Source organism: Sylvia atricapilla, chromosome 2 (assembly GCF_009819655.1).
Source record: "Sylvia atricapilla isolate bSylAtr1 chromosome 2, bSylAtr1.pri, whole genome shotgun sequence".
In the NCBI taxonomy this organism is placed as follows: Eukaryota; Metazoa; Chordata; class Aves; order Passeriformes; family Sylviidae; genus Sylvia; species Sylvia atricapilla.
This window is the reverse complement of record NC_089141.1, coordinates 111,154,645-111,181,724: the sequence shown is the minus strand read 5'-3', so window position 1 is coordinate 111,181,724 and position 27,080 is coordinate 111,154,645. Positions and strand designations below refer to the sequence as shown.

At 42.5% G+C, this 27,080-nt stretch overlaps 1 protein-coding gene across 6 annotated transcripts in view; it reads right to left on the bottom strand.

Moving 5' to 3' along the window:
- Window positions 1-6,788: 6,788 nt before the first annotated feature.
- Window positions 6,789-27,080, bottom strand: part of PRDM15 (PR/SET domain 15) — a 32,104-nt gene continuing 11,812 nt past the window's right edge. The window contains exons 7-25 of one of the 6 annotated variants that reach the window (XM_066314142.1): window positions 24,885-24,983; window positions 23,890-24,117; window positions 23,116-23,251; window positions 21,921-22,102; window positions 21,167-21,261; window positions 20,314-20,401; window positions 19,491-19,658; window positions 18,290-18,384; window positions 17,066-17,197; window positions 16,561-16,695; window positions 14,116-14,279; window positions 13,147-13,226; window positions 12,422-12,541; window positions 11,589-11,720; window positions 10,994-11,077; window positions 10,636-10,811; window positions 9,437-9,517; window positions 8,888-9,100; window positions 6,789-8,196 (exon numbers count right to left, since the gene is read on the bottom strand). In XM_066314142.1, the coding sequence (XP_066170239.1) occupies window positions 7,717-8,196; window positions 8,888-9,100; window positions 9,437-9,517; window positions 10,636-10,811; window positions 10,994-11,077; window positions 11,589-11,720; window positions 12,422-12,541; window positions 13,147-13,226; window positions 14,116-14,279; window positions 16,561-16,695; window positions 17,066-17,197; window positions 18,290-18,384; window positions 19,491-19,658; window positions 20,314-20,401; window positions 21,167-21,261; window positions 21,921-22,102; window positions 23,116-23,251; window positions 23,890-24,117; window positions 24,885-24,983 (2,888 nt within the window). In that variant the 3' untranslated portion in view covers window positions 6,789-7,716. The remainder of the gene's footprint in view (window positions 8,197-8,887; window positions 9,101-9,436; window positions 9,518-10,635; window positions 10,812-10,993; window positions 11,078-11,588; window positions 11,721-12,421; window positions 12,542-13,146; window positions 13,227-14,115; window positions 14,280-16,560; window positions 16,696-17,065; window positions 17,198-18,289; window positions 18,385-19,490; window positions 19,659-20,313; window positions 20,402-21,166; window positions 21,262-21,920; window positions 22,103-23,115; window positions 23,252-23,889; window positions 24,118-24,884; window positions 24,984-27,080) is intronic. The other 5 variants (XM_066314143.1, XM_066314144.1, XM_066314146.1 and 2 more) reach the window with 5 other exon arrangements.

Below are 27,080 nucleotides of genomic sequence, written 5' to 3'. Positions count from 1 at the left end.
CACCTATTTTTTACTTTTAAAGACACACACAGCCCCAAAAAGAGCCCACTCCTGCCCAAACACCCCCAGCCTATGCACCCATATTTGCAGTTTTTGCAGTTCAGAAATCCTGAATTTGACTCCCTACCGAGGGCACAAGTGCCATCTGTATGTCACTCAGACAAGGGCATTTCTTCTTTGAAAGCTCTGATTAGGGTCAGGGCGTGGAGAGAAGGGAAAAGAAGTGTGAGCATGCAGTTTAGTTATTATTTTTTATCTAACAGACTGAGAGGCATTCTTTTGTATCTCCCTTGGCAGAGCAAGGATCTAGGGTTAGCACTTCCTCATCCTTTCCTGTAATGAGCTGATTTTATTTTTTTAAAAGGGCTTTTTTTTGATTGTAAAACCCCCCCTTTACAGCACTGTCACCCCGTAGACAACTCCCCTGTGCCTGACTTGAGTGCAGGCACCACAGAGGTTTATTCTGTGCATGAGAAAGGACAACCCTCCTGGAGAAAACTCTGCTCACAACCTCACTTCTAGTTCCAAAAAGCCACGAAACGTGGGCCCTCTTCATTCCCTTATCGCTGAGCATCTCACTGCTTGCTCTCAGCATGTTGCTGCACATAACAGCACAGCCAGCGTGTGAATCCAAAAACCTTTTGTGTTTTAATTTATGGTAAATTTGCACACTGAGCACAGCACAGCAACGCTTTTCCCCGTGCAGGTCACAGAACAGAGAATCTGGGCAATAATTCAGTAATTAGTGACCAGCCTGCAGCCAAAACACAGCCTGCCATCAGCTCAGCACAGCAGGCTGAGCTTGGATTCTCTCACGTATTTTTTTCAGCTGTACTTCCAATGTGCAGTTCTGAATCCTTTCTTGATGCTGAGAATGTTGGGGCTGCTCAGCCTGGGAGAGAGAAGGTTGTGTGGAGACCTCAGAGCAGCTTCCAGTGCCTTGAGGGGCTACAGGGGAGCAAGAGAGGGACAATTCATCAGGAACTGGAGTGACAGGAGAAGGGGGAATGGGTACAAACTGAAAGAGAGTGGGTTTAGTTTAGTTATTAGGAAGAATTGTTCCCTGGCAGGGTGGGCAGGCCCTGGCACAGGGTGCCCAGAGAAGCTGTGGCTGCTCCTGGATCCCTGGAAAAGTCCAAGGACGGGTTGGACATTGGGGCTTGGAGCAGTGGGACAGTGGCAGGTGTCCCTGCCCATTGCAGGGGGTAGCACTCGGGTGATTTTTAAGGTCCCTTCCAACCCAAACCATTCTGGGACAACCAGGAACAGGACAAGAGGCCTCAAGCTGTGCCAGGGGAGGGTCAGGTTGGACACCAGGAAGAATTCCTTCACACACAGGGTGGTCAGGCACTGGAAGAGCTGTCCAGGGAGGTTTGGAGCTCCCATCCCTGGAGGTGCCCAAGGAAGATGTGGCACTCAGAGCTCTGGGCTGGGGACAAGGTGGGGATCAGGCACAGTTTGGACTCAATCTCAGAGGTCTTTTCCAGCCTGAAAGGATTCTGTGATTTTACATTCACTAACCATGAGAGATGCAAGTCCTGGAGACTCTGAGGTTTCCCTGAGCTCTGTGCGAGGCTGTGCTGGGAGAGGCTGAGATGAGCCCGTGGCTGGAGGGGAAGGCTGGCAGAGCTGGCTGCTCTCTGCTCTCATTAACAACACCCTGCACGTCAATCCCCACGCCACAACTCTGCCAAACGAGCCAGAGCTTGTGCTGCCTCCTTCCCTGAGCTGCCATCACCCATCACTGCAGGGACTGAGGCTCAGGTGGGCAGAAGGGTGGGAATCTGGAGAAAATGGGCATTACTTGTTTCTCCTAATTTTAACTCCTAATTCTGCCATTACTACCTTTTTTTCCTCTTATTTTTTTTTTTTTTTCCCTTTTTTTTTTTGTTTTTTTTTGTTTTTGCTACACTTCTGGGACACCTTAAAAACCTTCTAGAATCAAAACCTGCAAGTAAACAACAGCAACCAAAAAAACAACAACAACAACAAAAAAAAAACCAAAAAAAACCCCCACAAAAACAAAACAGAACAAAAAACCACACACACACACAAAACCCCCCCCACAAAAAAAAAAAAAAAAAAACAAAAACAAACAAAACAAAAAAAAAAAACAAAAAAAAAAAAACCCAAAAAAACCCAGGAAAGCACTCAAGTGACAGCAAAGATATCAGGGCTGAAAAACTTGGCTTTAAGTGAAATAACCCTCCAACCCAGTAGTTTTTCTTGCTTTTTGTATCAGCTGCCCTACAGGCATTGCCCCCAAAAATCAGCTTTAAACTGTCAGCCACTAACCAGGCACAGTAACTGGACAACACAAAGCAGGAATACAAGGGCATTACACCCCAAATGTTGATGGAATTCTTACTCTGGGGGTGGCACTGAAATCTCCAAAACACTTTCTGCTCAGATATTGGGAATTCAGCAACAGTGAGCTTGGACTCTCTGGATGAGTGATCCATTTCAGCCACCATCAGCTGTGCAGGAGCTGGAAAGGGACTTTTATAAGGGTATGTAGTGACAGGACAAGGGGGAATGGCTCCAAACTGGAAGAAAGTAGGGTTAGGTTTGGTATTAAGAAGAAATTCTTCCCTGTGAGGTACTGGAATAGGTTCCCAGATTTGCTGTGGCCGCCCCTGGATCCCTGGCAGTGCCCAAGGCCAGGTTGGACAGAGCTCTGAGCAGCCTGGGACAGTGGAAGGTGTCCCTGCCCATGGCAGGAGTGGCACTGGATGATTTTTAAGGTCCTTTCCAAACGAAGCCATTCTGTGATTTAAGATTCTGAGCTGAGATGGCAGCAGCAGAGATGCAGAACAGCCCTGCAGCACCCAGGAGGGAAAATAAACCCAGAAGAGTCTTCTCAAAGCATCTTAGGGCAAGAAACATCCTTTCCAACCCTGGCTGCAATGATCCTTTAACAACTTCCTGCCATGAACAGTGCAAAATCAACACTCAAGACAATAAAAAACAAGTTGATGAGAAACATGACAGATTTTTTTTTTTCCTTTATCCTGCTGCCACCATGAGACTTTGGGTTTGCTGAAGAGCAAAAGCCCCTGTGTGGAAACAAACCTTGGTGACTGATCTCAGAGATTCCAGTCACTTGGCTGCATGTCTGTCTCCAAAACTGCTCTTCAAGCAGAGCTTTGCTGTAATTCGTGGTGTGCATGAGCAGATCCTCCTCCCATGTTCATCTCCTTTTACAGATGAGGCCAATAATACAAAAGTTAAAGAGTTTCCAACAGGTACACCCAGATCAATAATAAATATCAGGCCAACAGGAATCAGGAGTGACAAAATTATTACTGTTAACAGCAGCAAGGAAATCTCATCACTGGCCAAGAATTCACAAAGGTGTTTATAACTTATAGTTTGGATATGACTGTCACTTGCATGTGTGGCATTTATTCCTTTCCTGGTTTTCCAGATGAGAAATCGAGACATCTTTGTGTATGCAGAACAAATCACTGACAAACTGGCAAGGAATTCAAGTCTTGAAATAAATCCAACTGTTACCTGAATGTTAACTTCAGACAACCACTGGAACAATAAAAATGTACAGAAATGTGGCTGGTTAGACTGGCAGGAGACTGGCTGGTGGGTTTCTGCAAAATTACTCACTTTTCACAATGACAGAGCTAAAAAAAAAAGTTTTAGAAAGTGTAGTAACACTTCATAAATTCTGTTCTCCTCAAGAGAACTCAGCACAGAAACCATGAGAGATTCAATGTCTTCTGCCTTCTGTTATTACCAGTAACAAGCTACAGAATAAATATTTTAGAATGCCACCCCGTGTTTCTATAATATGGGATGTACAAAGTTCCACGGGATGGGGGTTAATTTTACTGCTTTTGGGGCAAATCTGAGAGATTTGAAGGAAAAGATGTTTGATATCTTAATTAAGGAACAGTAAAGAATTACACTGGCAGAGAAAGGGTTCTGTACCTCGATGCTCCTTTACTTCAGAGCCCAGTGTGCCACAGACAGCATTCAATTAAATAATAGTCTCAGCAATAAACAATGACAATACACAGAACACCACACAACATCACTCCTTTGGCTCAAAGTCATTCCAGTTTGCGACTGAACAGTTGTTATGCAAAAAACCTCCAACACGTGGCTGAAAACAACAAAGCTTTCACGTCCTACAGCTGAAAAGGCAGGGAACGAATTGGCAGAGGAAATTTAGATTGCACATCCCTTATGGAGTGGTTTTATTTCTTGTGCAGTTTGAAAACAGCATCAGTACAACTTTGGTATTCACCAGGAAAAGGCTTAGTTAGGAAAGCAGTGGCTGCTCGTCCAAGGGAAGCTCTGTCTGAAAAGGCAGCGATTTCCAACATCTCCAAACAAAACAACTTGAAACAAAAAAACAAACAGAATTATTTGTTCTGGATTTTTTTTTCCTGTTCATGGTGCAGCACACCAAAGATAACAGTTGTTTTCTCATTAATAACAGGGGTAATACTAAAATCAGCCTGGGAGATGATGAGGTATCACAGCAAGTCAGAATCTTGTCTCAAAGGAGTGCTCTGGGAAAAGCAGCTTTTAGAGAGCTTTCTATTGCCTGGCCTAACCAAAGCCTTTCCAGTGGTTATATTAACATTATTTAAGGTGATTTTTACAGTAAGAACCATCACCCACTGGAACAAGCTTCCCAGAGTTGTGTTATTGGAGGTTAGACAATTAGACAGGATGCTGGATAATGATGATACTATGATTCTATCACCTCACCTGTGCTCCCTTTCCCCAAAAAAAGGCTGGACCAGATCAGGACTAGATCAATCATCTTTTGAGATGATTCCAGCCTGGGCTGTTGTATGATTTTGGGGATACTGAGAGACTGAAGGGGGACATTTCTAGGTGAAAATCAGCATGCAAGCACTTACTGCAGGATCATTCCTTCTAAAATCACCTGGAATCAACCACTGGCAGAAAGGCCAGATCCCATTGTCTGGATGAGGCTATTGAGGCCAGGTAGCATGGGATGGATGCCAAACCCCACATGAGTAGAGAAAACCAGAGGATTACATTAGGATAGAGATTTTGTGAAGCCAGAGGGGTCTCTAAAGGTTGATTTCCTCCAAGTGCAGCTCTTATCAAACAGGAAATTATGTGTTAAAATGTTGATTGATTCAATGCAGCACAAATGCCACTGTCAGTAGTATCAACAGAAGAGTCCATCCGCTCTGCTAAGGCAAAAATCCTCTCCCTCCCCAATTAAAAGCTTAATTACCATTTACATGTGTCTCAACAAAACTCTGATTGTGTAAAAATTCTGTATTTACCGTAACAACTTAACCTAGGAGCTCTCCATTCGATTTCCTTCCCCTTTTTTCCAAAGTATCCTGCCCAAACATAATGTGCCTTTACCAATTAGGCACCAAATACTGGGGGAAAAAATAAGTAGTACATAAACAATGTAATTCATAAATAAAACCTGGCTTCCTCTTGTCCAGTGAGTTTGGTGTGAAACAGAAGCATTTGTGGACAGGACAGCTGAGGAGACACTGAACTAATTCATGCCAGTGGTGAAATAATTCAGGAACTATACTCAGGACATTAGGGCAGGCTAAAATATTACAGATCTCACAGTATTTGTGTGAAAAGTACCTAAGGAAGGCAGAGGTGAGCAGGGAATGAAAAATTCTCTTTCCCACACTGCTAAAAGGTACTTTTCTTTCTGATGTGCATCCTTGTCCCATCAAGTACTGGTCTCTCCCATGCAGGTATTTTATAGACCAGCTGACATTTAAATAAATGTAGTTCTGCTCCACTGACACACAAAACCTGTCTCCAGAAACCCCTTTCTTACTCCTGTCCTGCAGCTTTACACAAAGCCTGGTATCCCAAGCCTCTGGACACAGCCATGGCACCAAGAAAACCACTAGAGGTTAATTTTAATATCCAGACCTTTACACTTTGAGAGGATTTGTTTTAGAGATTATAAGGCAACCTTTAGGGGTCAAGTAGTCTGTGTTTACAGAGACTTTCAAAGCTGAAGTCGTTCCTACTCATATTTTTGCTAAAACATACAACTTTTTTATAAATACCATAGGCACAGACAGGATTTTTACAACCACCAATCCATCCTCACTGTCAGACACAGCAGCTGCTTTATCCTCAGGGGGGAAAAAAAAAAAACCTTCAGCACAGTTCTGTGCCTCAGTCTGCTGCCCCAAAAGACCTCATTGTTCAGCCACAGCGGGGTTTGCCCTTCAGGATTTCAAGCAACATTTATATATATATATATATATATATATATATATATATATATATATATGCGCATATATACATATATATATTTAGTTTATTCCTTTTTGCTACCAGCTCGTTTTCCCTGTGGGAATAATACTATCTTCTTGACATGCAAAAGTCCAGACTGCACATCCATGGATGGAGAATGAAATGAAGAGGTACTGTCAGCAAAGTTGGACCCAACCCATGACTTGCATCCCCAGCAGTCATGCAAACCTCACCCACTATACACTGGGGCATACTGACTCCATGTGGCAGGACACAGAATATGCTTCAGACATTCCTTTTTCTTTTTTTTTTGCACTTCACACAACTTTGTGTGTGTGGCTGTGAACTTTGGAAATAAATTTTGGGAACTGAAGGAACAGAATCCATACTTTTTTTTCTGTGAGAAGGGGCAACATGGGGATAAAAAAAATAAGTAATCGTGTTGGTAATAGTGTTTGTCTCACAAATACTCACCAGGAACACACAGTAAAATACAAAGGCTGTATATATATATATGTATATGTATATATATATAAAAAGAATGCTTTCTCAAATGTTTATTACACGATGAAATAAGTCTAATTGAAAAAAAATTCACATCCTGAATTTCATCAAAGGGGACTGATTGCTCTTCAGGCCTACTAGCTAAAAGCAAGATTGAAAGAGCAGGTTTGAAAAATTACATAAAACTGTATCACATTCTTCTTTCAGTTTGTAATTGGTTTGATTAAAACTTGATTAGAAGACCAGAAAAGTTTGCTTCAGCATTAGACCAGTTCTCTGGTTCAAGTAGCACTAACACTGTCTGATGGGTACAAGGTTTTTCCCATGACTAAAATGGAAATAATTGGTAATATTTTCTTCCACACCACACTCATGCCCACCCCCATACCCCAAATTCCACCTACTTTACTGATGTTGTTAGATACAAGACCTAAAGAAGAAAAGAAACAATGACAATTCTTGTTTTGCCCCTTTTGTGTCTTCACATTTCAGTCTCTACCAGCTGACCACAAGGACATTCCACCCACTGTGACCAAGGTGTCATTTCCAGACTTGGAAAGAAGTGACATGGTATGGCTGAAAGGGTTTTTGTACATCACAAGTACCGCAAAATTTAGGATTTCCCTGCTTTGGTTAAGGTGTGTGATGATGCACCTGTCAAATCTCAATCTTAGTGCACAAGGGGCTGCTAAATTTGTGGTGAGATTTCTTTTTTTTTTTTTTTTCCTTTTCCTTTCTGTTATTTTTTTTAAGACAGTGCAAGGTCTAGAGACAGCGTGAGAGAAACCCAGACCTGGGCGTTGCAGGGTGATCTGCCAATTCCAGCTTCAATTTCACAGTTATAAACATTTTCCCATCTCTGTTTGGTATATCCAGCAAACAATCCCAGTAGAAATTTTTCCAAAGGTCCGTGTGGTTTGTTTTTTTGCCTGTCTCTGAGTACTGTCCATGGCAGCACTCTATAAATTAGTAGCTGTACATCTGCTGCTGCTGCTGCTCTGTCTGAACCGGCTGCTGACCCGGCTGCTGCGGCGGGGCCGGCGCCGGCGCCTGCAGGACATCAGTCTGAGGCACTGACCTCCAGCTCAGCGGGTGCTGTTCTGAGATCTGGCTCCCCAGGGGAGCAATGGAGTTCACCAGGGTGGTGAGGTTGATGAAATGAGCCACGGACTGAGGGTTGGGAGCCTCGGGCTGAGGCGGGAGCTGGATGTCGCTCTGGCGGTTGTGCAGCATGGCGGAGCCGCTGACCGTGTCGAAGGTGACGGTCAGGATGGAGTTGTCCAGCTGCAGCTGGCGCTCCGGGGCGCCCAGGTGGCCCACGGCCACGGGCTGCAGGTTGGTGAACTGGGTGCCAGCTGCCGTGGTGATGGGGGTGACAGTGATGTTGGTGAGCCCCACGGAGCTGGAGGGAGCCGTGACGGTCGGGTCGCTGAGGGTCACCACCACCTGAGGAGAAACACAAAGGTGACTTCAGCCCCGTGGCTTCCAACTGACCACCAGATAGCAGGTGGGGTCACGTGCTGCCAGCAAGAGAAGTCACACACAGAATCACTGAATCAGAGTCACTGGGTTGGAAGAGATCTTTGAGATCATCGAGTCCAACCCAGCCCTAACACCTCAATAAACCCTGGCACCCAGTGCCACATCCAGTCTTTGTTTAAACACATCCAGGGATGGTGACTCCACCACTTCCCTGGGCAAACCATTCCAGCAATTCATCACTCTTCCTATGAAAATCTTCTTCCTAATATCCAACCTGTATTTCCCTTGACACAGCTTAAGACTTTGTCCTCTCATTCTGTCAGTTGCTGCCTGGAGAAAGAGACCAACTCCCACCTGATACAACCACCTTTCATGGAGTTGTAGAGACTGATAAAGTCACCTCTGAGTCTCCTTTTCTCCAGGCTGAACAATCCCAGATCCCTCAGTCATTCCTCACAGGGCTTGTGTTCCAAGCCCCTCTCCAGCTTTGTTGCCTCCTCTGGCCACAGATGGGAGGGAAGGAAACTTGGAACTCACCAACTTCCACGTGTAGAAATAAGATGGTGATGGGAGAGAGGGGTATGGAACATTCAGAACAAACAGTCAAATTAACTTTCACTCTTTTAATACCCATGACCCTCCTCCTGCAGCTCACCTGTTGGATGCTCTGTACAGCTGAATTAGTCTCATCTCCAACATTCCCTGTGAATTCACCTTCCTTCTCTGTGTATTCACTGAAAGCGGGGTCCTCAGGCACTTGAGCTTCCTCCTCCTCTCCTGACTTTTGTTTTCGTTTCTGGCCACGTTTCGGAGTTTTTATGTGCTGCTTCCCTTCTGGTAGTTCACCCTGTTCCAAGGCTAATTCCGGCTGGAGCAACACATTTCCAAACAAAACATCAAGTCCCTTTGCTTAGTGAGGTTCCAAGTAAGAGACAACCACCTGAAGCTGGTTTACTGTCAGTTCTCAAGCAAAGAAACAAACTTCAGCAAAATCTTGACTCCAGGGATTTGAGACCTCACCCTGTAATTACATTCTGCCTGTTATACAACCAAGCAGATCTGCAGCTTGTGGCTGCTTGGACATGTTCCACTGCGGCTGACTCTCTAAAAAAAGCACATTCCTCACCCATCAGCCCACGCCCAGCTAAGTTATGTACCCAAAAAGTGATGTCCCACCTCACCCTGCAGCAGGCCTGGAACTCACCTGAGCAATCCCAATTGAAGAGGCATCAATGGTCGTTGTCTCTGGCAGAGGTTCCAAATCATCAATCCTCACTGAAAGAATCTGAACACAAAGAGGTGTCAGCTGCAGGACTGCAGCAGTGCAAACCACTCAAACAGCACAGCAATTCCCTAATAAACCCAGTCACCAAGCAAAAGTGATGTAATCTAACACTTTACACATAGTATTTAATACAGGGAGTTAACTGTGCCTTTTTAAAATAACCTTCTTGGCATATCATCTTTCCCTCTTGCTGAAATCCAGCAAAATTTAAACACAGTGAAAACACGTCTATTTTTGTATTCTAGACAGAACATAACCCTCTGGGAAATGATGGATTCTACAGAAAACAATGTGTTTTGGGGGAAAAAAGTATTATGTTAGCATTTTAATTTATAAACCTATCAACTGTGTCCTACTTCATTATTTTCAGATGAATCTACATGTCTCAGCTCTTCAAAGAATAGAGACAAATTGCCCTCTGGATTTCAGATATGTAGCTGCATTTTAAATCCCCAAATCAATAAACAAAGCATTTTGTTGACTTCCTTCACAGTCATCATGATAAAACAGCTAAGCAATGCTAATGAAAAATTGGTAGTTAAAAAAATTTTGAAAAGCCTCAAAGGGATCAGACAAGCCTCAGTCAAACCTAAACAAGAAATGCTGTGGAGAAACATAATATTTAGAACACAGAAAAAACCCCATTGGGGTCAGACAAAACATCCCTCTAATCCAGATTCTCTCCAGTCAGCATTCATCTTTAATAGTGAGAATAATTTTGTATCATCAGCAGATGCTGCCATCACCTCTCTATTCATCACTTCTTTCAGATCACTTCTGAATACAGAGAGCACAATGGGGAAAACGAATCCATTATGTTCACTAATGGATGGAGACAAAACATGAAAAAATATATATTTAAGCTGAGGCAGAAAAAGAAAAGAGATTTAAATAATCAGAAGAATTTCACTTTTAGGGACTGAGAATCAGATAGTGAAATGACTGATTCAGTTAAGTCCATGTTTCACAGACACTATTTAAAATTGGGCCCAAAAGAACAGAAAAAAAAGAGAGAGAGGGAAAGAAAGTAATTCCTTTCAAGTCACTGAAGGCCATAAACAGTCTTTAAAAAGAAAAAATTAAATAAATTCCACAATCCACCACTCCAAGCCCCTCACCTCCGGGTGTTTACGCCTCATGTGTCGGCTCATGGACGCCCTGGTAGAAACCTTTGTCCCACACAACTGACAGCTCTGGGCTTCCACCTTGTCATGGGTGAGCTGGATGTGCTTCTGCAGCATGTAATCAGTGACATACTTCTTATCACACACTGAACACGTCCACTGTTTTCCTACTGGTGGCAGAGGGAAGGAAGGAAACCCAGTGGATGAGCATCGGATTGTCAACGCCTCAACAAGAGCAACAATTTATGTTTGGTAACAGGATGTGCAACATTAGTTTCAAGACTGGCCAGTCTAAATCAAAATTGATCAAAATGAAGTATTTTTACTGGATGCTGTTTTTTAGAGGGTTTACCTGTATGAATCAACTTGTGAGTCTCCATCGTGTTTCTCTCGCTGAATGTCTTGCCACAGAGCTCACACATGAAATCTTTGATTCCTGCATGAAAAGCACATTTGGCACCTGTGAAAAGCAGCCTAAAGGTATCTGGGACAATTCTGAGTTTTGTATTAGTAACATTAAAAAAATAAAAATCACAGAAATTAAAAAAATAAAAAAGGCAGGAGCCCAGCTTCACCAGCTATTTTTATCTAAACCACTCCACTATATGTCCAGCAGAAAATAAATCCCAGAGAAACTGATGTGGGAAGTGAAATTTTGTTTTGGGAAATCACGACCTGAACAATAACTTAAAACAAACCCAACACTGCAGAAGTATCCTAGATCAAGATATCCTAAAAAAAAGGCAAAACCTGAAACAAATTAAACTGCATTTATTTGTAGAACAAGCTGCCCTGGCTGAGGACAGGACAAAATCTCACTTTTCAAAGAGCACAACATGCACATTTTATCATTTTTTGTCATACTGTCTGACTGTTCTACGTAAGAGTCCTCTTGGGAAACATTTCACTGATTCAGTGCAACTTTTGTCCATCCTTGGAGTCCTCACCTGTGTGTCTCTTGTAGTGCTTCAGCATGTTGACTTTCTGTGCAAACTTTCGGTGACATTCCTTGCACTCGTATTCCTTAATCCCTTTGTGAAGCTTCATGTGGTGACGAAGGGCATGTTTTGTCTTCATTCCTGTGAGACACAAGGCACAGAGCACTGAGTCCATCACTCCCACCTTCAGGGGAGAACTCAGGCTCATGTTGTTAACCAACAGCTCTATTTTATATCTGCTGCGAGTCCACAGTTGCGTATTTTTAATTCTTTATGCAGCAATGCACTTCATCATTATTATTTTAATTCCAGGAAAAAAGCTCTGGAAAACATCTGAGTAATCACTGATAGAGAAACAAAACAGCAGGCACAAGGAAAGATAAAACATCCTTAGAGGTGTCAGACTTACTACTGCCTTTCACTAAAATACCAGCTCAGATTTGTTCAAGTTTTAACACAAGAAATTGAAAAAGTCAAAGGACTTAGACTCTTTTAAGGCTCTTATAGAGAGAAATTACTGTATTTTTTTAAGCCTGTGAATAGCCCAGAAGGAAAAAATCAACTTGCATTCACTTTTGTGCTGCAAATCAGGCATTCCTCAACTTGACAGAAACAAATGCTACTAAAATCAGTGTTTTCTCACAGGCCATGAAACCAAACTGAACAAAATTAAGGCAGCTCACTAGGTAAGCACAATGCTCCGGATTAATACATTTTCTACCTCTCAAAAAATGCAGGATTTACAGCACTGCCACTATTCTCAGCATGGGAGATGTATTAATTCAGATATTCACCTGCTACTCAGTTATCACAATGAATGGAAAACAAGGCATCAGACATACCTTTGCCACACTCTGCACACAAGTATTCTCGGATATTATCATGGACTCGCATATGTTCTTTTAACATGTCTTTCCTAGCAAATGATTTGCCACATTGCTCACAAGCATGACTTTTTACACCTTGAAAATAAATTTAAAAGACAACGTAAACAAAAAAAAAATGTTAATGAGTAATGTGCATCTTCTAAAAATTGATTAAAGTGGTGAATTAAGAAGGCAACAGCCCGCCTATGCTGACAACCACACTTTTCATGGATATTGTAGCCCAAATTAAATTAGAAGACTTTGAAGAGAGGAAAGCTGGCTTTTTTTTTGTGAGAAAAAAAAGATAAAGCCTGAGGTAGGAGAAGACTGAATAGCATGAAATAGTAATGAGCTGTTAAAAATGATTTTGCAATAGCAGGTTTCAGCCTGTGTAATGGTGAGAAGGTGGCATGGATAAGAATTTGGGGAAGAACAGAATACAGAATTAGGTGAATCCTGCAAACATATTAACTAGGGATTTGGGTTGTGTGTCCAGATCAAATCTCTTCATTAATATTACCTGCTTTAGAAAACTGGTTTACTCTAAAAGAATAAATATTGTATTTGTCTATTTGTCTTACTGTAATGTAGAGTGAAAATCTTCTACCCCAAAAAAAAAAAAAAAAATGCAGGCACTGGGAAAAAAAAATTCTCTTTAGTATTGGTAATTTGGTAATTATAAAGAAATACAATGTTTTTACCTGTATGTATAAGCTTATGTCTTTCCAGATTTCCTATACTGTTAAAAATCCTCCCACAGATTTCACATGGATGGATATATCTGAAACCAAAGAGACCAAAGGCTGTGATTCTTCTCCTGAGGCACAGGTGATTCTCAGGCATCTCTGTCACTAAGTGTATTTCACTTGCTAAGACTAATTGCTATAAAAGTTCCTTGAAGCACGAGTTTTTCTAAATGAGCCTTCAGAAACCCCCAAGTTGACTGCAAGCTTGGCGCAGTCTGGTATTGCTATACACATTTTTTCAAAAGCATTTATTAAAATCATTGATTTATAATAAAAGTAATATTATTGTATCAATAAAATCACTGATTTATACTTTGCAAAGCCCAAACTGGGCGGGCTGTTGACTCATCCCTCTGTGTGAAGCCGACCACTAGCGACACGCATTTCAAGCTTGTCATAAACACTTTAACCCCCACTTCTGAGTTATTTTAGTACAGCCAAATTCCCTAAGAGCAGTACCATTAGAACTTCAAGCAGTCAGCTCTGCTCAGTGGAACAAGCCTTACTGCTGATTTTGTAAAGCCCAAAATGGGGAGCTGTTGACTCATCCCTCTGTGTGAAGCCGATCACCAGCGACATACATCTCAAGCTTATAGTAAACATTTAAACCCCCAGTTCAGAGTTATTTTAGCACAGCCAAATTCCCTAAGGGCACCCCATGTGGCAGAACTGTTAGAACTCCAAGAAGCCAGCTCTGCTCAGTGGAACAAGCCTTACTCCTGCACATTGATTCTGCAATGCTCAAAATGGGGGGCTGTTGACTCATCCCTCTGTGTGACGCCGATCACCAGCGACACGCATTTCAAGCTTGTCATGAACATTTCAACCCCCCATTTCCCAGTTATTTTAGCACAGCCAAATTCCCTAAGAGCAGAACCATCAGAACTCCCAGCAGCCAGCTCTGCTCAGTGGAACAAGCCTTACTTCTGCACGTTGGGGTCAGGCAGGTTCTCCCTGTGGATGACCATGTGAGCGTGGTACGTGGCCTTCAAGGCGAAGCGGCGGTTGCAGATGCTGCAGCCGTAACCCTTCTCCTTGTGCACGTCCATGATGTGCTTCAGGTACTCCTTCCCTCTGCCAAAGGTCAGCTGGGGAATGAACCAATAGTGAATGGAAGGGGGGAAAAAAAAGTCCTCAGGTGCTGCAATGACCAGGTAACATCAAGCAGACATAAATATCCCATGTGTCACTGAAATCCTGTGTGCCACTGGATGAAAAACCTGTGGCAGCTGGATTTAGGACTGGAACTCTTTGGACATCACAAGCATGCTGCTACAGGGCATCAATTCACTCTTTTCTCTAGCTGGAGATGGGCGTCTCCACTTCTGCACAAGCAGAGGACCTCAAGTTGTCTGTGCACTGAGCATCTTGAGCACCGTGAGCAGGTTTGGTCACCACAGGATAGGGATGATATTAAACTACTGGAGAATGTCCAAAGGGCTACAAAGATGGTGAAGGGTCTGGAGGGGAAGCCTTGTGAGGAGCCACTGAGGGCACTTCATCTGTTCAGCCTGGAGGAGACTGAGGGAAAACCTCACTGCAGTCACAACTTCCTTGTGAGAGGAAGAGCAGGGGCAGGCACTGATCTCTGCTCTGTGGTGACACGGACAGGACCTGAGGATATGACCTGAAGCTGTGTCAGGGCAGGTTTAGGTTGGATATCAGGAAAAGGTTCTTCCCCCAGAGGGTGTTTGGGCACTGAACAGACTGCCCAGGTTCTGGTCACAGAGCTCAGGGAGCGTTTGGACAATGCTCTCAGGTACGTGGCGGGATTTTTGGGGCTGCACTGAGCAGGAGCTGGACTCAGTGAGCCCTGAGGGTCCCTTTCCACTCAGCTTATTCTGTGATTCTCTAGGAGTGAGGACATCACAGATGGAGAAAATCTCTGCTGGGCTCTAGGGGCATGGTGAGCTCCTGCCTGCACTGGCAGCAGCTCCTGAAGGGTTGGAATTTCCAGGCACTGCAGGGCACTGACTCTGGGCTCAGCTCCTGGAAGTGCTGCAGCTACGACAGGTGCTGCACCACTGAGCTCCAGATGTGCACATCCAGATGTGCTCCAGCATGCCAGGGTGAAGTGCCATAACGACACGGTCTCTTGCTCCAAATCTGGAACTGGTCATGACATTTCTAACAGCATGGCAAAGCTTGGTGAAGATGTATTTTTAGACCAGAAAAAACAGATTTTTTAAGAGTTCTCCCTTTGGCTGCCCCCATCTCCTCACATCAAATCCCATTTCCCACAGCTTTGCCCTTACACAACTGTTTACTTCACAAACACCTGCAAAAGCATTAAAAAAACCCTCAACTTCCAAAAAATCTTTCTGATTTGAATGGCCCAACTGCCCTCACTTGGAAGCACACAATTTTATATAGTTTATGCACCCATGAAGGGTCAGGCAGGAAAATCAGCACAGTGAAAAGCACAGCAGCATCATCAAAGCAAGTCAGCACATGATGAACTGCTGTGACACCACACCTTCACACATTTACTGACACAAACTTAAAATCAGTCTGCACTTAAAACCAGCTCCCAGATAAGAAAACTGAAATACTATTATCTCCAGGTCTTTAAATGAAGATAAAGTAAGAACTTTCACCACATTAAGTGTGGGCTGTAAAATAAGCTCTGATTTCCAGGGGTAAGTTCAGTGGTTGAACAACCAAAAATGCCCTATCCCTGTGTCAGTTTTGCTGTTCTCACTGACTGGTTTTGCACCACACCTGCCCAGGCACAGTGTGCTCACCCAAGAAGGGCACAGAGTCCTTAAAGACCCTTATTTCTTTAGAAAATGGCAAAATCCACACAGTGAGAGGTTTAAAAGTCTTCCTTTCTCAGCTGACAACTGAGTGAACTACGTTCCAGCAGCACTTCCAACACCATCCTGTTAGTAATGGAGCAGGGCAGGAATAAACAGTCACACTGAACACAAGCAGCAGCCTTACTCCTCCAAACTGGGTATCCACTAAAGAACCTTCTGACCTCCTAAAAATTTATCCATTTGTAAACTCTATTGATCAGAAACGCTGTAACCATTTTAAGTTACACATAATGAAAAGGTAGCTCGAGATGGAAGTGTTCCTTTATTGATCCTTCCTCTAGTTTTGCTTGTTATTTTCCTCACAGGAAAAAGGGAATGTATCTGTCTTTCCTTTTTTTAAGTGCTCATCATCCCCCTCACTGGACACCACCTCAATTCTTATGGAATAGCCTCAGGCCACAGATTAGAGGTAACAGCAATGCAGAAGACAGACCTGAGAACTGGCCTCTTTGAGAGCCCTTAATGATATTTAAAAATCTGAATGATTTATAGACACCTCCACTCCCTCCCCCATCCCAAAGCAAGTGAATTTGAAAGTATTTAAAGCTACCTGGCACCTTTTGCAGCTATACTTGTGAGGCTCTGAATCTGCACTTTCATCAGAGTTGTCATCATTTTCCTCTGATGAGATTCCAATTTTACCAATGAACTCTTCCCTCTGGTGATCATCCATTAGGGCTATGTCCTGTGTAGAGTGGGAAAGAATATTTTGTTTTAATAGATTAAACTTCTTCAAAAAGTAAGTCACCTATTGCTGCCATGCAGACTGCTTTGCATTAACTGCTGCAATATTATTTATTTAAAATATCCTCCTGCTTTATTCAATTCAGAGTTTCTCTGTCCATGACCACATAAGGGATATCTTACTCAAACAATTAGGTTTTTTGCATTTAAAAGGAATTTTAATCTAAAGAGACTCCACTGGTACAATATTACATCAATAAAAGCATCTTTATGAGCACCACTGAGTGACACAATTCCCTATTTATTTAATTCCTTACAATTCAGTGTTGGCATAACAACCTGCCTTCTCTAACTGATTACTAACACAATACCTTAAAATGGACATGAATATGATCTCTCAACACATCCACCCTGAAAAATTTACGTCCACAAATCTCACACGTGTATTTCTTGTCTCCATGTGTCAGAAGGTGTTTGTTCATATTGCTCCTACATGAAAACACCTAAAAGGAAAAGAGAAGGAAGGAAAGGTTTTTGAACCATGTCCAGCAGGGGTACAGTTCTTTGTAATCTATCCCATGAGGAGCACTGAGCACATTTATTGTCTTTTTTTATTCATTCTGGCCAGAAACATAAAGGAGTTCCTGTCAACACCAGCCAGCAGTGTGCCTCAAAACTGCTGGCATGGCAAAATCCAGTGGAATGGCACAGTTCCAAGGAAATGACTGAAACTAGCCATTCACTAGGGGTGGACTTCCAAAAAAAGCTGCAGCAGAATTACATAGAGCAGAATTTGAAATATTTAAACAAGTGTCTTTTGAATCACAAATGTTCCATCTATCTCTAAAAAGATAAGAGCCACAAAATCTACTTTGGCTGATATGAAACACCCAAAGCATTTGCACCATGAGTTATTAAACATTTATAAAATCACAAGTTAAACCCACACTCCTTGTGACAACAGTGACTGAAGATCGTGAGTGTTGAGCATTCAAATGCAACCATGCCATGACTATGCCATGAATTGACTTTTATTCCCCATAGAGGCCGATTCCCAATGCACACAAGTCAACTCCAGCTGTTTACAACCAGCCAGAAAAACTCCATTTTAAATAACATAAGCTATGAGATTTCACTGACACACACAGTGGCCATGTGACACTCTACATTGTGCTGCATGTCCTGAGGAAAGTTCAGGCCTGAAATGCACTTTCATCTTTGTGCTAACAGCTCCCATCATCCACGGCCACAGTGGGCTTGGATAAAAAATAGAGCTACAGGTGTTTAAAGAGAAATGTCCTGACTGGACTCCACACCCTCCCTGGGCAGCTGTTCCAGATCTCTGTCACCCTCAAAGTGAGGAATTTCTTCCCCACGTTGAGGTGGAACATCTTGTTTTTTATTTGATGGCCACTGCTCCTCATGCCATTGCTGAGCACCACCGAAAAGAGTCTGGCATCATCCTCTGACATTCCCCTGGAGATATTTAAATGGATTGATAGATCCCCTCAGTTTTCTCCTCTCTGGGCTGAGCTGCAGCACCCCTGGAGCTACAATGCAGAGCCTCTCATGGCACACCTGGCACAAGCTCCTACCTTCCCACACACGGGGCACCCCGAGGGCTCCTTCTTGTAGCGAACCATGTTCTCCGTGCTGTGCTCAAAGTCTTCTCTCTTCACACGCCTCACCCCTTAACACAACAGTCCCCATCAAAAAGACAAAACAAGAAATAAACCATGGCTTTCCACTCCAGCCTGCAGGCCTGTTCAGGAGGAGACTGGGAAGGGCCTCAATGCAGCATTTAATTGCTAACAAAAAGCGGATTACTAAATTAAAAGGGTGTTTTTAAGAATATAGAAGCAGTCTGCCAAAGGGATGTGTTATGGGTTGTTAAATCAACTGTGAAGTGTCTGAAAACACTTTTGTCAAAAATATTTTTGTCAACACCAGGAAACAGGCAGATCTGGTAGGCCTTGGCACTTCAGTCTGGTATCTGGCCCAGAAATTCACCCTCCCTAAGAAAGAGAGGAGAGGAAGTCTCTGAGGAGAGATGCAACCATCCAGCATCAGCTGTAATGCTCAGAGAGGATTTCAGACCTTTCTCTGCTACTTTCAGGAGGGCAGAAGGCTCCTGCTCTTCTGTGACAGCTGAAAATGAGACACTGCCAGGGTCATAGAGCCCTCTGTCCTCTGGTTCATGACAGAAAATAGACAATCTGGCCGCTTTTTTAAAAATCTCTTTTGGTTTTATTATCTAAGTCACTAACCCCATTCTAACACACGTTGAGCAATGTACCAGTCAGTCTTTGAGTACCTGTAATATCCTTAGATGCTTGAGATTTTGAACAGCAAACTCTCATAATCTCCTTTTCATATATTCTCAAGTGTTTCAAAGATAACATGCCACTGACACTGTATTTATATAGTAGTCACCCTCAGCTGTATGGGGCAAGTTAACTCTCTGCCTTCAGATTTTCAAGTTACCACATGAATTTTAAAAAAGGAAGATTAAGATGCAGAGAAAGAAAAATATATCATTAAAATCAGCCAGTCTGAACTGCTGCATAATAAGCCATGCAGCTTCCACATGACTGCTAATAGCTCTGGGCCCACTACTGTCATCTTTCATAAATGTCACATTTTGCTGAAATTTGAAACTCTTGACCAGGTAACTGATAATTAAAAAAAGACAGCCACCATCCAGAAGAATCTAATGCACACTTAAGAATTCCTTAACCTGCCCACCTCCCCTGATGCTCCAAGAGAAATAATTAGGTTGATCTGCAGTAAATTTACCTTCCAAGTGCCGCCTTTGATGATCCAGCATGACATCCTTCCTGTAGAACATCTTGTTGCAGATCTCACATGCAAACTTCTTATCCCCGTGCTTTTTCTTGTGTTTTGACAGGTTGCTGTTTGTAGAGAAGAATCTGAAACACATCTCACACTGGAATGTCTTGTCATCTGTAAGCAAGAGAAACCATGCAGCTCTTTACAGCTGAAAACAGCTTTTGTATGCTGGTGAGACAGGTGGTTCTTCTGTTGGACTGGGTTTTAAACATGTGACCCATCACTATGCTCTAAGGGCAATTACCTGGGTGATTCTGAACTGAACATTATTGTGGGGCCATGAAAATAAGCAGGATGTAATTTTCTGGGCATAAGATCAAAGCATAAACAATATGAGTGGGATGGCTACAGGAGAAAAGGACAGGTTGGAGTGATACTAAGAAAAAAGCATTTAGAGACTAGTGCAAATAAAAAGCAGGAGAAAGCTGAAGAAAACTGTAATCCCAGAAAACTGCAAATTACCACCAATACTGGCCCTGTTTCCAGTTCCTCTGTTTCAGAGGAGTGAGGTGGAACAAAAGAAACACCAGTGAGAATATTACACAGGTGAGCAGGAGATACTAAAAAAAACCCAATTCCTAAGTGGATGTGTTGATATACAGATTATTGGTTACACTCTTCTTATCAAAAAAAAACCAGGTTGCTTCTTGTGATGATGACAAAAACCTAAATCTCTACTCCCCTTTTGTAGTTTCTCTGCTGAGATGGATTTGGGGACATCCTCCCAGGATGGAGCAGAGATGCCAGAGGAACAGTTATCCATCCTCACCTGTCCTGCAGTTGTGGAATTCCAGTGCGCTCTCTATCCGAAAGGCCTTTTCACACGTGGTGCACTTGTACCTGTACTCACTGTCCACCTGAGGATCACAAACAGGAAAAGCCAAGTCACACCTGACAGAGAAATTCTAAACCTCAAACACCTCCTCTGTCTTCTGTCCTCTCCAGTTTTTATTCCTTCAAGAGGGCATTTAACTACACAGCGGTGCAAAATGCTGATGTTGTATCATCCTGCCATGTTCCTATATCTGAGCTATTAAAAACACCAAAGATTTTGCTCCTGAGTGGATGTAGCTGTCTCCCTATATTCCCCTGGTCCAACACAGACACAGAATGTCTGAGAAGCAAAATGTGATCTGACTCCTCTTCCAGAAGTGTTGGCACAATCTCTTGAGAGTTAAGGACCCAAGAAACAATGGAAATTTTCACAAATAGGGTGCCACTATAGGTGTGTTTAATATTTCTATGGCAGCAGCATTCAAAGGCAGAGCTCACACATTAAAGGTGAAAAGTGGGGAGAAATAAAACAGGACAAGCAAACAAGAATGGAATCTAACCTCTAACCTCTGTATCATGCAGGTCCAGCTAATTCCAGCCTGTCTTGCTGGAAGTGATGCCTGAAAGCAATTTTCTAGAGAAAAAGGGTTTGCACATGCTCAAAAGCACTTTTCAAATTCATCTATTCTTACAATAATTATTCTAAGATAAGATGCCAGCACCCCCTCTCTGTCCTGTCTCACTCCCATGGGATACCTGCTCACATGGAGCTGCCCAGCTCACACCTGGAATCTCACTGTGCCTTTCCACATAAACCCTGCAAGAGCCTGAGAGCTCCTTCCACTCACTTCATTCCTGCTGTGCTTGTATGAAACGTGCTGCTTCAAGCTCTCCTTCCTGCTGAACAGCTTTGCACATTCCTCACATTTAAACAGTTTGTCACCTGAGGGGATCAATGAAGATGAAAGGGAAGTAGTCAGTGATTGATAATAACCAACTCCAGCCAAGGCAGGGAAACCAAAGCACATGCAACTGCAAACAAACAGGCTGGTGATGAAAAATTTAGTAATTCAGAAGATCTAACCAGTGGATTTTAACCATTTCCAACATTTTGGATTAGTTTCCCCACCCTTTTTCAGTGATGATTTTTTTCATGGAACCCTTAGAATAGGACACAGAACTGCAGATTACAGGTGGAAAAACACTCACCTGACGTTTACACAGCTATGTTACCCATGTGCTTGTGAAGGTGGGGGTAATATTTATGTATATAAATAAGGTAATAAATAAAGTAATATTTATGTATCTATATAAGGCAGTAAGAGTTTTAGAAAAAACATCACATCCTTGCCCTCATTTAAAAGATGTACTTAATTCAAATTTTAAATACTTCCAACTTCAATTTTGCACTATTATCTTCTCGTGCTTTGATCTGAAAAATTAAAACAGTTTCCTATAGAGAGTTAAAAGAAAGAAAAAAAGCAATACCAGTTTTCTTATAAATAGCTATTCCAATAGCTAAAAACAAGCCCTATTGTTTAACTCAAAGGTGGAACCAAGACACACAAAATCAATGCCCAGGCATGGGAAAAGCCAACCCACCATGAGAACGGATGTGCCTGCTGAGGTTGCTGCTGTTCTGGAAGATCTTACTGCAGATGCTGCACTGATAGACCCTCTTGTGCTCCCCCAGCTGCTTTATCAGCTTCCGCCGAATCCCGTGTCTACTGGAGAGAATGAAACTCCTTTTGAGGGACATGGTGTTTTGGTGATGAGCAAACCTACTGGATTAGAGAGAAAGGCAGGGACTGAAAGCTATCCCACAGGTTGTACAGAGTTCTACCAGCTGGCAAAAGTTAGAGGAGTGTTAAACTCAGCTCCTGGCAGTAGGGAGGGGGCCTGCTCCAAGGTGCCCCCCAGCCACCCCCTGGAAGCTGCAGATGTCACTCACTCCAAATTTTCCTCACTCAGAATCAACGAGGCAAAAAAGCAGCAGCAGAGATTGCCTTTGCAGGCCCCTCAGAGGAAACAGAAAGGATCTGTTCTGCTCTGAAAACATCAGCACTAGCTCAGTTTAGGAAGCTTGGCAGCCCCCATGTAAAAGCTGTGTTTGGGCAGAGGGCAGCAAAGTGCCAAGCAGCACTGAGCCATTTCCCAGCACAACCACCTGCTGAAATGCCTTTTTGATGGTGCTGTGTCTGCTAAGGACTTCAATACATGCCATTACTAGCTAATTCATAAAAACTGAGTGCTCTATTATGCCAAAAATTTTCAAAAGGCCAATTTTACCAAGACAAAAGACATAAAAGAATCTGAACTAATCATGTGATATTTAAGAGTCTCCCTGAGGTTCTGTTATACTCAAGTTTTCCCCTCCTATTGCTCCAAATCTAGTATCACATGCAAAATCAACATGAAGTCATTCATGAGCTAAGATGACAAGCAAGACTGAATAATAATGATTAACATATTTTGAAAGAAAAAAAATCTCTTTGCCTGTCTTATCACTAACTTTCAATGGGAGTAAATTTCACCTTGCAGCTGCAGGAGGCTTTTGGAAACACATTGAATAAAAGCAGTACCATGATGAAAAGAGAAGTTTTCATTTATGTTATGTTCCTAAACCCTACCAGTGTACAAGTGGCACTCAAAATCACCTCTGGAAGCAGCAGCAGCATCACACATTTCTATGCTGATAAAAAAGAGCATCTGTGGGCCCAGAAGTTGAGCAGAACTGTTGCATGCTACATCACCTTAGCTACAACAAAGAGGAAATTCAGCATCCCAGAACACTTACTTTGTCACTGAGCTGATGTTGTTTGTGGTGCTGGGCATCTTTCCTAAAACCAGATCTATAATCCTCTCTTCTGGAGCTGGAGGCAGGGCCACCTCCTCTGGAGGGACCTCGGTGACAGCGTCAGCAACACGTTCCACTGCACACACACCAAAGAAATAAATACAGCAGTAATGTGGACAGCTGCAAGTAAAACCTCAAATGCAAAATCTGTAACAAGATGTGGCACTGGACAAATCAATTGTCCACAAACACATTCAAGGAATTATAGAACAGTATGGGTTAGAAGGGATTTTTAGAAATCTAATTCAACCCCCTGCCACAGGCAGGGACATCTCCCCTTTTTCTAACTTCTTACATTTCAAAGCTAATACTGAAGGGTCAGTTGACCAAGCATAATTAAATTTCCTATCAGAACATCCCTTCAAGGAAGGTAAAGCCCTTTCTAAACTAAACTTGAAGTAGAGAGAGAAAGATTTGTCCTCTTGAGAGGAAGGATGCTTCCCCTCCTGTTCATTCTTGCAGTTCTCATAACCACTCCCCTGTGTTTCTCTGGGGCTCTCTACAAACCACCACAGAAGAATGCAGATGACTGAGTGTAGGTGCTGCCTTCAAGGCCCTCAGAAACAACTAACAAAACTGGTAAATTGGCAGCTTTAGTGATTTAACTAAAAACCTCCATTTTGTCTCTGCTGCTTTTTAGGCCTGTCTGCAAAGGCATGGTCACAGATGTATAAGCAGATCTATTCCTTAGCATTTTCTACATTTCTGTTTTACCTGCAGAATCTTTCCCCTCATCAATGACAAGAGGTGTTTCTGCTTTTGCTGTTTTGGCTTTTCTTCCCCTCCTGGCCTTTCTCCTCGAGTCTGTGCTGGCACTGGCTGCATCACTTGCCACTGGTTGATCTGCTGGCACAGCCTCTGCTGCTTTCTCTGCTTTCTCAGCATCATTTTGGCTGCTTGGGGGGGCACCTTTGGCTTGTTCCAGGTGACTCAGCAAGTGCTCTGGGTGGATAGGGAAGAACAGGAGAATGAGGATGAAATTATCCTTAAAATGGAACTAGCTGAAAGCCAATCTATCAGGTACATTTCACTTTGCAGATACTTAGTTCAAATTATTTCACAAGCAGTCACAATACCTGCATAAATCAAAGTCTACTGTTTATTAAACAGTCCCAATAACTGATTTTTTTAAAGAGATTTGCTGATATCATAGTAAAAGGTTTGTGATTCTAATAATGGGTATGTTTCTCCAAATGCCCAAGTAATTTACTGACTTAAGTGCCCTTTTCAAAAATGATTAATCAAATGGCCAAAGCTTCTGAATAATTTTAAGTTCTTCTGAAAACTGCATAAAATAGCTGCAAATGAAATGCAGGAAAAAATATGTACTTCATTACCTTTACTAAATCTGTGCAATAAATACCAGATGGACAATATCACGAAGTATAACCTGGCATTACTGACCTTGACACTGTTCATGCAGCTCCCTATCCTTGATTGTCCTGACAAGTCACATTACCATCTAGATCACAGTTTTATTTCTTCTACATTCAACATTACAGTTTGTCCAGAGACTGAACGCTGCCATGGTCAAAACATCCAAAACATCCCTGTTCTACCTTCCCTACTGCTCCTTTCCTTAAAGGAACACAAAATTTAAAATTTTTATCTCACTGCACCATGGATGGAGCATGGCTGTGAAGCTATGGAAGAGCAGAATCCTGCTGATGAGTCTCAGTGCTCTCCCATGGATTTCTAGCACTTCCTACCTGTCAGCAGCTGGGGCTCTTGGAAAGCAGATGAACACACTTTACACGTCCACTGGTTGGGCTTTGCTTCTGCTGTTCCACTTCCCTCTGGAGTGTTCACTAAATCACAACAAGAAATACTGAAAAGCTTTGAAAATGGGAAGGTGGTAAACCGCTGTAGCTTTGTTTATCTTGCAGTAACTCCCTGAGTATCACAAGGTACAATTTAAGCAGCAAGAAGCCCCCTGGGGACGATTTCAGGATTCTCCAAACATGAAGAGCTGAACTACCAGAAGATATAAATGATGCCAGGAGAGACTGTTAGTGCCCCTGTAAAATCTTGAGGGCTCCTTTATCACTTTCTTAAGAACTGTGTTCATAAAAGCCATGACATAAAGCAATTTTTAGCACTTTTAAAACCAGAGTTACCAGTCTTCTTCTAAGTCAGCTGATGACAGAGGCAGGAGAAACCTCCTTGCTCTCTGTGAAGGGCATTGCAGAGTAGGAACATTTGGATTAATGGAAGTAATGGTGAGGACAATGAAAATCAGGGTTTGAGCAGTTTCATTAATTAGATGTGCTATGAAATCACCATACTAATACTTTAATTAACACATCAGCTCAAGAAAGGTAAAGAAAATTAAGAAATGAGCACAAAAATGAAACCGGAATTAAAATAGGAAGAGTTATTCTGTTCACAGTCCTTTGTATTTCAGTCCTTAGATGATATATTTGAATTTGTCAAGAGGATCTGATAAATCTGGACCGCTTCAGAGATTTTTTTTGGCACACAAAAAGCTGAATATCCCACAGTGCACAAGACTCCTCCTGCAGAGGAGGAGGATGACACTGAAGTCAGAATAAGTCAGAATGGCAGCACAAAGAATTTGAACTGTGCCTCAGTTTTCACCACAGATTTCCTGGGTGGTCACTAAATGTCAGCTCATCTCTCTCTGCCTGAGGACCTCATCTGTAAAGAGACAGTAAAGTTCTTCCTTCTTTTCAGTGTTGGCCTCTTAAACCAAAATAAAGGATTCTCTGAGGCAGAGCCTGTTCTCTGCTACAAGATACGCTCAACACTGCACTACAGAGGTGTGATCTCATCCATGCTGCAATAAATAAATAAATTAATAAGAAATGACTTGGCAATACAGCAACAAAAAATCCTTCTTTACAGGCTACATAAAGAACTTCTTGAGGGTTCTGTCCAACAGGACAAAAGCAGCAAACTAAGAAGCTGTGTAAGTTAATTGTGCCTGACTCTGCACTTCCCTTGCACCTTGCACTGGTTTGTCAGGAAGAGGCAGGTTCTTTTTAAGTTCCCACTTCCTTAGGCTTCCAGGGCAGCTGCAGGGCAACCTGGCTGGCTTGGAACCAAGGATCTGACAGCTGACAACTGCTTGGTATGACTTCAGGCAAACAGAATCAAAAGAAGAAAATTTTGTTTTGGAAGCACTGAAACACTACATCAGTGGGAACACCTCAGGGTTCCCAAAATACAACAGGCAGCATTTTGTTTCTACTGAAGTTGGATTGTTAGGCAGTAGGGTGAAGGATGGAGGAAGGGCTGTTCCAATTCTTCATTTTACCTCTGGAAAAATCAATAATGCCAAACTGAAAGAAAACTCTCCAGTCAGCTTCAGAGTTTAGCTGTGACGGAACACAAGCTGACAAATGGATCCTCTGATCAACTGCTCTGTACACGTCTACCACAACTCCCCTCCTTTCCTCCTGGCTACTTTTACTATTAACAAGAAAAATTTAGGAAAATAACTCCTCAAAGAGCAGACCTAGAATGGTTTTCTTTTGATCTTGTGTACTCTGAGTGTACTTTTTGAAATTTGTGTTAAATGGGTTCTTAATTTCACTGTTCCACTTAGCAGAGATTGGGGGAGCACTGCTTCATAATGAATCCTTGGGACAGAGTTCTTGGGACAGTACCAGATATTTCCTCAGTCAAATGTTCTTTGCCAAGAGGGTATGTATTGCTTATAAGTTTATTTAAATTTGAGTTTCTGTAATTTAGAACAATCTGAACTCTAATAGTGGCATATACTGTGATATTATTGTGATTTGGGGATTGCCAGTGTTCCTGTCATTTCCAAACATCTGAAATGTGTTTTTTTAGAACTTGGCCTGATCATTTGAATTACTACACTCTGCACAGGCAGAATGAATATTTTCTTGGGGATTGCCCCCACCCCACCACTAACCACC